Raw genomic sequence first — 11,446 nt, 5'->3', positions numbered from 1 at the left:
CTCTTCAGACAGGATGAGGGCCCACCGTAAGCGCCTCCTTTGAACTTTACTGTCTTTTATTTTATTTTATTTTGTTTATTTGCGGTACGGGGGATGGAACCCAGGGGCATTCTACCTCCGAGCTACACCCCCAGCCCTATTTTTTAGTCTTCATTTTGAAACAGGCACTCACTGAGTTGCAAAGGGCCTCACTAAGCAGTAGCTGAGGCTGTCTGTGAACCGCGATCCTCCTGTCTCAGCCTCCTGAATGCTGGGATTACTAGCGTGCGCCACCACGCCTGGCTCCCAGCCCTTTTTTTTTAATCTTTTGCTTTGAGACAAGGTCTTGCTAAGTTGTTCAGGCTGGCCTCTAGCTTGCGATCATCCTGCCTCAGCCTCCTAAGTAGCTGGGATTACAGACGCGCACCACCATGCCTGACTCTACCCATTCCGTTTTGAGTAGAATAGTAACTTTTATTTCATAATTCTTTTGGCAGCGCTTGGGGTTGGGCTCAGCGGCTGGCTCTCTAGTCTCAGCCGGGCTTGCTGTGTGAACTGCCTGTCAGGTGGGTGGCTCTGTTCTCGGGATGGCTGGGGCCACAGAGGTGCCTGGAGGTTTCTCCCATGGCATCGCCTGGTCTGGACCTGTTTGGTGGTGGGTGGTCCTGGCGCCTCTGCTCAAAGTCCAGTCTGAGAGTTCACTCCTGCACTCTCCTTCCTGTCCCACACATCAAGCTCTGTGTCGCTATCAGCAGATTCTCCACTGGGTACCTGACAAATTCTCTTTCACTTTCGTAAGAGAGAATTCATGCACACGGACCCCGAGGCCCAGGCTCAGAGAGGGGGGATGCTGCTGCCGCTCTGCCTCGTTCTGTTGTTCAAAGAGAGTCTCAGGCCCCCCCAGACTATGAGGAAGGGACGGAGACCCCCCCCCCCCCCATCAGAGGAGCTTCAAGATCTCATACAAATGGAGTGGATATAGGAAGGGAGGTAACGTTTTGCAGAGAACTCGCGGTGGTAGCGTGAATCTTTGCGATTCAGGCTGGCGGGTTAGAATCTTGTTGCTTTTTTGTTTGGGAAATTACCCCGCTTTCTGGATCCTGGCGAGGACGATCACCACCTGTTCTGGTGGGTAGGAGGTGAGCATGCCGGTATTGGGAATCCTGTTCCATCACACCTACAGCAGGGCATGTGTGCAGTTTAGGTGTGGGGAAGTGAGGCCGTGGGCTTGGCGGGGAATTGAGTTTTTGGTTTGCGAGCTAACAGGCGACCGGCTTTCAGGCTGAGTTCTCATCGCCGAAATGGCGGCCTCGCTGGCGTGGACGCTGGTTGCAATCGAGTTCAAGGTGGAGAAGGGGGGGGGCAGGCTCCGACTGGGGCCTCTCTCCCCTGCGTCAGGGTCAGTGATGGCTCGGGGGAAGCCGGGCTTGGTGCTGCGTCTGTCTGAACACAGTGAGCCCTTGCTGGAGGTGCTGAAGCATGTCTGTCCTCTGGAGCTGGCGGGGATGGCCCCCTAGCCCGCCTCTCCCGGCTTCCAGTTTCAATTTTGCAGGAAGTACTTTGATGTCAGCCAGGCAAAGCCCACTGGCTTCACAGGTTTGGGCGAGGGGAGGGGTCTGCAGAGGCCGAGCACAGGAGCTGCCTGGCTCTGCTCCATGTGCCAGGGGTGCTTTTGATTTCTGTGGAGTGAGTGGCTAATTTGCTAGTCTTGCAGCAGTCAATACTATGGATCAACTAGAGAACTGGTGTTTATGGATTTATGTGTTATTGATTGATTGATTTTTGCGGTACTGGGGCTTGAACCCAGAGGAATTCTATCTGAGCTACACCCCCATTCCTATTTTTTATTCTTTATTTTGAAACAGGGTCTCACTAAGTTGTGGAAGTCCTCACAAGTTGCTGAAGCTGGCCACGAACCTGAGATCTGTCTGTCTCAGCCTCCCAAATACTGAGATTACAAGCGTGCACCACCACGCCCAGCTATGATCTGCTGTTTTATTTTATTTATTTATTTTTTTTCGGTACTGGGAATCGAATCCAGGGACATTCTACCTCTGAGCTACATCCCAGCCCTATTTTTTATTCTTTATTTTGAAACAGTGTCTCACTAAGTTGTGGAGGGCCTCAGGAGTTGCTGAGGCTGGCTGTGAGCCTGCGATCCTCCTGTCTCAGCCTCCCAAGTACTGGGATAATGAGCACGCTCCAGCACACCGGGCTCTGATCTGCTGGTTTAGTCTGGGCTGATTAGCTGGTGAAGCTAACTCTGCTCCCAGGTGGTACCGATGCCCCAGCTGTGCAGGGTCCTGTGAGGTCCTGGCGGGTCAGCACCCAGCCCAGGGGTCTGTGTGTGTCTCCTGCTTTCCCTGCAGGCAGCCTGTGTGGCGATGGCACGGGTGCCTGCTATCTGCTGCCCGTCTTCGATACGGTGTTTGTCAGGCGGAAGCATCGTCGTCAAGGCCTGGGGACGGCCATGCTGCGGGACTTCTGTGAGACCTTCAGAGAAGATGACGCCCTGGGGGTCAGCTGCCCGATTTCTCCTGCCATGTACCAAGGTAGGCCCACCGTGCGTGCCTGAGCGGCTGGGCTGGCGGTGAGGAGCTGCTGCGGGTCCCGGGATCCCGGGTCCACGGGGCAGTTGCGGATCTCAGCTTTGTCTCCTCCTGGAAGGCTCAGGGTTCAGTACAAACTGACTTCTGGCTTCATCTCCAGAAGGGAACCTTTCCAACCTGATAGTCCCCGACTCGCGATGGTTCGACTTAGGATGTTGTGACTTTATGAAGTTTGAAACGAATGTAGGTTCAGTAGAAATTGTACTTTGAATTTTAATTTTTTGGGGAAGCTACTGAGAATTGAACCCAGGGCATCCTACCTCTGAGCTCCATCCCAGCGTCTTCTTCCTCCCTCTCTCCTTCCTTCCTTCCTTCCTTCGATACTTGGGATTAAACCCAGGGGCATTCTACTTCCAAGCTACACCCCCAGCACTATTTTTATTTTGAAATACATTCTCACTAGACTTATGAGAGTCTCACTACTTTCTGAAGCTGGCCTCGAGCCTGTGATCCTCCCTTCTCAGTCTCACAAGTACTGGGGTCACCACGCCCGGCTACCCCAGCACTTTTTATTTTGTAACAGGGTCTTGCTAAGTCTCCGAAGCTAGCCTCGAACCTGCCATTCTGTTTCAGCCTCCCAAACCCTGGGATGACAGGCGTGAGCCACCACCCCCGGCTTAGATTTTAATTATATATATAATTTCCATTGCACGAGGCGCTGGGTCACCCAGAGATGATTTGAGGAGCCCTGAGGATGTGTGTGCCTCTGGACATGCTCTATGCAAGTGCTGCACTACAGTGTAGCATCTTTGGGCATCGCTATCTTCAGGGGTCCCAGTGGTACCAAGGGACGACTGTATTTCACTGTAGCATCTCTAGAAACACAAGAGTTGCTGGGTGCAGTGGGCAGGGGGTGGAGGGTCACTGCAGGAAGAACTGGACAGTGCCTGCCTGAGGACAGCAGGTCCAGGGCCAGGCGGGTCTTCCTCACCCAGCAGCTCTCTCTCTCAGTCTGCAGGCGGTTCCTGTTGGCCTGGCCGGATCAGCGAGGGCGTCTGTGGGAGGTGGAGCCCCCCGGGGCCTGGGGCCAGCGCGTCAGCATCTGGCTCAAGGTGCAGCTTCAGCGGGCAAGACTTCCAGAGGGTGAGTGGGCCGCAGACCCAGCCCTGTGCGCCAGCTCTTCCTCCAGTGGGCAGCTGGAGGAAGGTTCACGTGTCCTGTCTGATTCTGACCCACGGAGCTCTTATTGTAGTAAGAAGAAAGGAGAAGGGCATCTCGGTGGCATCTTGGCCTTTTTAAAAAAACACATCTTCCAGGAATGAAAGCCATTCTCCTGTGCACTTTGGATCAAAAAGATCTCCCCAGTTTAGCAGTTGGAATCTGTCTGAAGCTAAGGGCCCCCTTTTGCTAATTAGTCAGACTAGATCCCCGAAGCCCCTGAGATGGTCTCTTCTGTCTAGCTGAAGGTCAGTGGTAATGGACGCGCTTGGTTGAAAATTCAAAAGACACCCAAGAGTTTGCTGTGATGAGCACGTCTCCCCCTTTCCCGTGCCCCTTTGGGGGGATTCAGGTCCCTGTAAACAGCAGCATTGCACAGAGCATTCTGCAAGTCTTTGTTGTTGTTTTCTCAATTTTTATTTTAACTTTTGGTACTGGGGTTTGAATCTAGGCGCAGTCTACCTCTGAGCTACGCCCCTTGCCCTTTTTATTTGTTTACTTTTTTGAGATAGTCTTGGTAAGTTGCTGCCGCTGACCTCAAATCTGGGATTCTCCTGTCTCGGCCTCCCAAGCACTGTGATTACAGGCGCGCGCCATCACGCCGGCCCCCTTTCTTCTTCTTAGCGAGCATGGTATGATGCCCCAGCGCTGTTGTTTCTCTGCTGACAGGTGTGCGCATTCCGTCTTCAGCTAGTGTGTGGGGTTGGAATGGAGTGTGTTCTCAAGGGAGAAGGACAGGGCCTCCATGGCGGGGTCCAAGGGCAGGCCAGAGGTCAGCTATCCTCTACACCCGTCTCGGGATTTCCAAGTTGTTTTCTCTAGCGTTCCTTCCCTTCTCCTTGGTGGGGGAGGACTGCGCAAGGCAGGGCTGAGCTCAGGCTCAGGGTGAGGGGCTGGGAGGCGGCGGCCTGGGCGTGAGCTGCTCCTTCAGACGGTCGCTGGTCAGTGTGCCTGGGGGACCAGGGAGGAGTCCCAGCAGCTTAAATTAAGCGTCCCAAATTAAAGTGGTGGCTCTGCTTCCCTTCGGGAGTGGTAGCTGTCATCAGTGTCGGTCTTGGACGTCTCCTCGGGGGACGGATGACTCATTAGGGCCGACGAGGTGCCCGGCTCTCTCCACCTGGCAACTGATTTTCTAAGGTGGTGACAGGCAACAGTGCCTTGGAGTTTATTGATGATAATGGTGATAGGTTTTGTGTTCATGGCGCCTTTCAGCTAGGAGACGTAATGGATCTTTACAGATACTAATGGGGTGTCTGGGCACAGGGAAGGAGGTGGTGGTAGGGCTGGGGCTGTGCTCCTAATGAGGTGGTTAACTGACTTGCCCGTGGCGCTGAGTTAGCGATGAGAAAGCTGGCCCGCATTGCTGGGCACCGAGCTGCCCAGCCGTGTGGCTTTAGGGACCAGCTTCCCAAATGAGGCCACAGCCTTTGTTCTCGGATGTTGCTGTCTCTTGTCTGGAAACGGAAAAAGAAAATGGATTGGATATCGGAATGTGGAGACCGCTCAGGCGGAGGGGGTGAATGAGGAGGGGGGGAGGAGGGGAAGGGGGAGGAGGAGGAGATAGGAGGAAGGGGAGGAGGAGGAGGAGGAGGAGGAGGAGGAGGAGGAGGACTTTTTTCCCCCTAATTGGGGAGATGGCTTCCTCCTGGAGAATCCCATGGGGATCACTTCAAGAGCTGGGCTGTCGGTGTGGTCTGGTCAGAGGAAGCTGAGCTGGGAGTCAGATGCCAAATCTGTCACTTTAATCCCCTCTGAGATTCACCAACACCCACATTCAAGCTGCAAATGAGGGGACGTTCGCAGAGAATCTTCCAGAAGTAGGCTTGAGTCCCTTGAAGGAAGAAGGGTCATTGTTCTAATTAGGATATAATTAGATGACTAAAACTCTATGATTTAAAAAAAAAAAGACTCTAAGTTAGGTCTTTCCACTTCTTGTATAAAGCCTGGCGGGTTCCCAGCTTCACCCGCACCCTTGGCCTCCCCCAGGGCTCGAAGTTGGAATTTTAATCCACTCGGGAAGGGCTCCTGCCAGCGGAGTCGTCTTGGGGCCAACATGTCAGTCAGGGCTGACACCGCAGGCTCGCTCCAGGTAGGTGTGAGCGGCCGTGAGTGCAGTTACAGATCAGGGCAGACATCCCACACGTTATCAGTGTCGAGTCTGTTTCTCTGTTCATGGAAACCTGGAAGTGTGAGCTGCTAGAATTTCCTACAAGTCACCCACCAGCACGCATTCCAGAATCTTCTCTTCCCTGGGCATTGCACTAGGCGACTTAATTGTAGTTTCAAATTAGTGATTTTTATAGTTGCTTTCTTGACTTGTTTTTCAAGTTCTATCTCTGTTCTACCCTTTTCTGTTGTCCTGGAGATTTCCTACAATGCCATGTGCAATTGAAATAGAACTATAGAGCCGGGCGCGGTGGCACAGGCTTGTAATCCCAGTACTTGGGAGGCCGAGACAGGAGGATTGCGCGGGTTCGAAGCCAGCCTCAGCTGCTTAGTGAGGCTCTCAGCAACTTAGACTCTGTTTCCAAATAAAATATAAAATAGGTCTGAGTGTATAGCCCGGAGGTAGAAAGCCTCTGGGTTCCACCCGCAGTGTCACCCCCCCCAAAAAAAATAGAATAAAAAGAAATAGAACTATAAAAGCACAAAGCCCCGCGGAGCCCACTGCTTCTGGGCATTTTACAACATTTCAAAGAGAAACTCGCTTGGGCTCCATGGGAATGTTTTAAAATCTGTTTCTGAAGTGGCCGCCTTTGTGGACTGGGTCTCTTCAAGTTTGTGTAGTCCTGGCTGTTGATAACATCTGTGGCCTATAATGATCCTGAAAATATTTACAGATTTTTTGGACCTTTTGAGAGAAGGAGTTTGTGGGAAATTTCTCTCTCGCTACACTCGGTTACATAGGAAACCTTTGAAACCTGACCAATAGGATCCTAATCTCATCTGAAGCGACTTCCCCGTCAGCCCGCACATGCCTTACATTTCTTTACCGGAGGGGATGAAATTGAATATGTCAACAGTGAAATGTTCTTTTGCAAAAATGTGGCAGAAGGCAGGAAATAATTGCACGCTGCGTTACAGATCTGTTTCTTTCCCTTCTATAGATGCACAAGTTTGCTTTTTTTTTCCCTCCCTCCGCTTGATTTTCTCATGAATTCAATTGTCCTGTGTAGAGAAAATGCCTTTCTTCCATGTTTTGGGTTTACTTTTTAAAATTAGAGGGATTGTGCAAGAAGAGATGTGAACAATTTGAGATGGGGAGGTGGGTTCACTTTTCTAGAAGTCTGGTGCCTAGCAAATCCAGTACTTTTTCTTCCTTCCTTCCTCCCTCCCTCCCTCCCTTCCTTCCTTCTTTCTTTTTAATTTTTTTTTATATAGTGCTTGCTAGGGATGGAACCCAGGGCTTGTGCATGTGGGCAAGTGCTCTGCCACTGAGCCGCATCGCCAGTTCCCACCCTGTTTCAGCTCGTCCTGAGGAGTTGTACGTTATATGGTGCAAGAGCAATAGAATTGTATGTTGGTGAGCTCTGAGCAAAGCCACCAGGCTGGGTGTTTTGTCTAATGCTGCCTTTGACAGGTTGTGTGGCGCCCTCTCGTGGTCATTGTCGTTCACTGCAGCCCTGCATGGGAATCAGCTTTTGCCTTGGACTTAACATGTGCGCTTGATTCTCAGATATTTACACTTTTGCTACCAAATTAGCACGTTTATTTTTTTAAGTCATTAAGTCTTAGGAATAAGATAGAAGTAAATATTTTATAGCTACTAGCATGCTTCAGTCCATAACACATAAAAAGCCAGGAAAGAGATGGAAAATGGATGGATTATCGACTCCAGTCTCCCATTTATTTACTCATTGGTTTATCAGTTCATTTAATAACTGTTAATGGGAACATCCGTGTGTGCCAGGAAATTCCCTAGGCCAGGGGTATAGCATTGACGAAGGCACGAAGACTCTGAACTCATTTCTAAGCTGAGAAGTATCTCGGCAGCTCTGACTGTATGACATAAAAACTCTGCGTCTCTCTCTCTGCATAAACTCTTAGGAAAATGCTGGTATTTCCAAGTGCTTAGGGTTAAAAGTTGCCAATTATATACTTAAAATTTACTTGTATGGATAGCAACTAAATGATAATTTATTTTTTTTAGTAAAAAAAACACACACACATCACATGTGTATTCCTTGCTCAAACGCCAAGCTGCACCCCTCCCCTCGGGGATCTGAAGCCTTTTCTCCATGAGTTTGGTGTGTAGGGTTAGGAGTCACCCATGCATTTTTGGCAGGAGGGACAGGAAGCTGAGTTGACGTGTAATGACTCGGGCCTCTCTGGTGAGTTAGACAGCAGCAGGTGGGCAGTGAGCCTGCTTGGGAATGGAGCTGGAAACCTGGCTCCATTGAATTCCTGGGTGCATTGTTCTTGTTGGAAGAGCAGATCTCAATTCCAGCGTAGAGCTGCAGTGAGCCACCACTCGGTGTCTCCTGGCATCTGCCATCTCTTCTTCTCCTCTGGAGAGCAAAGTAGCAAGGGTCAACCCAGAAGCCAAGATGACGGAGTGAAGTTAAGGCCATCAGTGTATTTGGAGGGGTTTCTGGTGTATTGCTAATCTTTCAACTGTTCAGCTTCTTGGAGCCATTTTCCGTTTGCTTATCCTGTTCTCTTTCTTGGGGCGGGCAGTGCAGCCTAGAAGTTCTAAGGAGGACTTGAGTGACCCTGAGCAGACTTCTTGGGACAATCGACCTGCACAGTTGGCTAATGGAGAAAGCCACAAGGTATAGTGATGGTGTGTTATCTTGTGAGCATCTTGTTTCCATAGTAACCCTGTGGTCCTTGTCTCATGAAGCCAAGACCAGAGCCTGCAAGGCAGCTCCTTGGACAGCTCGGCTGTGGGCTTCTCCCTGGCCATGGGCTGCACTGATTATGCTTAGAATCTCTGTGCAAAGTGGGAAAAGGGCTGGGCTGAGGAGAGTCTTTGTAATTAGACTTTCTGTGGTTCTCTCTGTAAGTTAGACAAGCTCTAATGAGCCGAAATGAAATGGAGCACATGGGAATCGGCCATAGCCGCTTCATGAAGGAAATACTGGAAAATCTGAATTTCAAATTTTGCCGTGGACCAATGTCTTTCAGGCAGAACAAAAGCAAGAAACATTTGTCTTGCTTCCCTTCCCTGCCTCTTCAGCCCAGCTTGCTAAAGAATGGAATAGAGCATTAGGTGTTTGCATAACCCAGAGTGATCGTGGAGTGGAATCTTGGGGAAAGATGGTTACTAAATATTTTTAATTGGCCTATTGTTCGCTATTTTCTACGATTTGGGATTTTCCTGAAGCCAAGCTAGACGCACACAGGGTAACTGTGATAACATCCATTCTCTGGTACAGAAAGGGTCTTGGCTCTTGAGTCTCAAGAGAGACAATAATTACTTGTAAACTTTAAAACTTTACAGTTGTACATCGCAGGGGGAATCCTGCTCATTTTGGTGAGTAGACTTCTGTGATGGAAGACCCAACATCAAGGGCGTAACACTGCAGGAAGCATTGGCTCATCTTAAAAGCTGCATCATGTTTGACATTTCTTCCGGCTGGCTGGCGGAGTGGTGCTTTAATTCTCTTTGGTTCACAACAGAAAGATGGGCGGACTTAAGACCCGACCTATTTCAGGTGGTCTCCTCCACTGACCCAGGCCTTTCTTTTTTTTCTACTGGGCATTGAACCCAGGGGCACTCTATGTCCAAGCCACATCCCAATTCTATTTTATTTTTATTTTGAAACGCTTTTGCCAAGTTGCTGATGTTGCGGGGGATAGGTTGTGGCGGGGGAGGTGCGTGGTGTGTGTGTGGAGAAGTAATCCCCCCCCCCCCACTATACAGACAGACAGACAAACAGAAAAACCGTGGATTCTTGTCCTAAGTTAAGAATAAGTATTCATCGCTTGGACAGCTGCTGAAGATTTAAAGAAGTTTATTAAAAAGATAGAAATACAGAGATAGTTACAGCCCTGTGCCGGAGCGGGGCACAGGGGGGCAATTCGAATGAAAATGCCAAGGAACTCCAGTTTACTGAGTTTTTATCCTGTCTAAGTCCAGCAGGTCCCTCTGATTTTTGGAGATCATGTTACACCTTATCTCCAACCCGGGCTCTGCTTCTGTTATCTCTCCAGCCAAATTTATGGCCTAAAAGGGGAGACATCTCTGTCTCCAAACACAGGCCCAGATTTATGGCCTGAGGGGGAGGCATCTCTGTCTCCAGACACAGGCTTTTACCTTTCGTCTTCTCCCCCAAAATGTGTTAAATTGTTCTTAGGAATGCAAGGACATGTTAGCTAACCCTGGCTTTCTTAGTAAAGAAGACATATTTCAAGATTGGACATCTTTCCCAGTATTGACACATTAATACATTTTAAACCCTCTTCCCAATACCAGTACACTGAGACCGGCCTCAGATCTGCAGTCCTCCAGCCTCAGCCTTGGGGATTATAGGCGTGCTTGCCCGGCTGCTGATCCAAGACTTTTAAACCTTGAAGGCTCTTAGAGAAATCAGCAGGTGCCCACAGGATTGTGATGGCCATGTCTGTGTGCCTGGGATGTCTGCACACTAAATATTCATTGCTGACTTTTAAAATACAGTCAAGCCGGGAGTGGTGGCGCACGCTTGTAATCCCCGCGCTTGGGAGGTGGAGACAGGAGGATCGTGCAGGTTCGAAGCCAGCTGCGCTGCCTTAAGAGACCCTGTTTCCAAATAAAAATATTAAAAAAAATAGGTCTGGGAGTGTAGCCTGGAGGTAGAAGGGCTGCCAGAAACCCCAGTACCACACACACACAAAAATAGTCTTGACATAGAGTCACCCCGTAGTATGTGCAGAGAATTGGTTCCAGGATCTCCTTGGATACAAAATACCAGGGTTGGTCAAGTCGCTTAGCCCAAATGGCATAGTATTTACATATAATCTACACAATCTTCCTCTCTAAATAATCTCTCGATTTATAACACCTAATAAGTGTTAGACAAAGATGCTATTCTGCACTGTCTAGGGAATAAAGACGAGAAATAAAGTCTGCACGTCTTCAGTACAGACACGGTGTGTTTTCGCTTCGTGGTTAGCTGACTCTGGATGCAGAACCGCAGGACACAGGGTAGATGAGTGCGCTCTTGCTGTTTCTCAGATCTCTCCGGGGTGGGCTGTCCTTCAGTTCTGTTCAGTAAACACGTGCTCTTAGGTACAAAACAAGGGTGTTCTGTGGTTAGCCTGGGTGTGTGAGCCTGGCTTATCGCTTCAAATCTCACCACAAAGTACTAGGACAAGCCAGGGCAGCACACCCACAGGCCCTGCATGTTCAGGACGACCTCACGACAGTGTTTAATTGGAATGCCTGAGGGTTGCTTTCTGATTTCAGGAGCAGATCCGTGGCGAAGAACTGAAAAGCCAAAGAATTATGGAGATTGTGGAGCGAAAGAGGAGGAAGCAGAGCTGCCTGTGAGACCCCGCGGGGCTGAGCTGGAAGGGCAGGAAGCCGAGACAGCGGCAGCCCCCGGGCCGGCGGGGCCAGGGCAGAAGCAGCTGTGGCCCGGCTTCTAACTCCTCCAGGGCCTTGGCCTGGCCTCCAGGGAGCCAGGCGCCTGGATCCAGGCTGGAGGGCCGTGTAGTTGAGGTCCTTGAGGAGGCCATGGCCACAGGCCCTGCTTCCCTCAGGCTTCAGGTGTGAG

The 11,446-nt window shown here is 50.2% G+C and overlaps 1 protein-coding gene across 1 annotated transcript in view; it reads left to right on the top strand.

Moving 5' to 3' along the window:
• LOC308260411 (protein FAM169B-like) overlaps nt 1-11,220 on the top strand; it is a gene marked incomplete at both ends in the record, with an annotated part of 39,139 nt that extends 27,919 nt beyond the window's left edge. The window contains 4 exons of the mRNA XM_080691702.1: nt 2,349-2,531; nt 3,540-3,675; nt 5,733-5,835; nt 11,137-11,220. Of these exons, the coding sequence (XP_080547828.1) occupies nt 2,349-2,531; nt 3,540-3,675; nt 5,733-5,835; nt 11,137-11,220 (506 nt within the window). The remainder of the gene's footprint in view (nt 1-2,348; nt 2,532-3,539; nt 3,676-5,732; nt 5,836-11,136) is intronic.
• Nucleotides 11,221-11,446: the final 226 nt, after the last annotated feature.

The sequence above is a fragment of the Muscardinus avellanarius genome, assembly GCF_963383645.1.
Source record: "Muscardinus avellanarius genome assembly, chromosome: 3".
NCBI classification, from domain to species: Eukaryota; Metazoa; Chordata; class Mammalia; order Rodentia; family Gliridae; genus Muscardinus; species Muscardinus avellanarius.
Note: the sequence above shows the minus strand (reverse complement) of the source record. Positions and strands in the feature narration are given on the sequence as shown.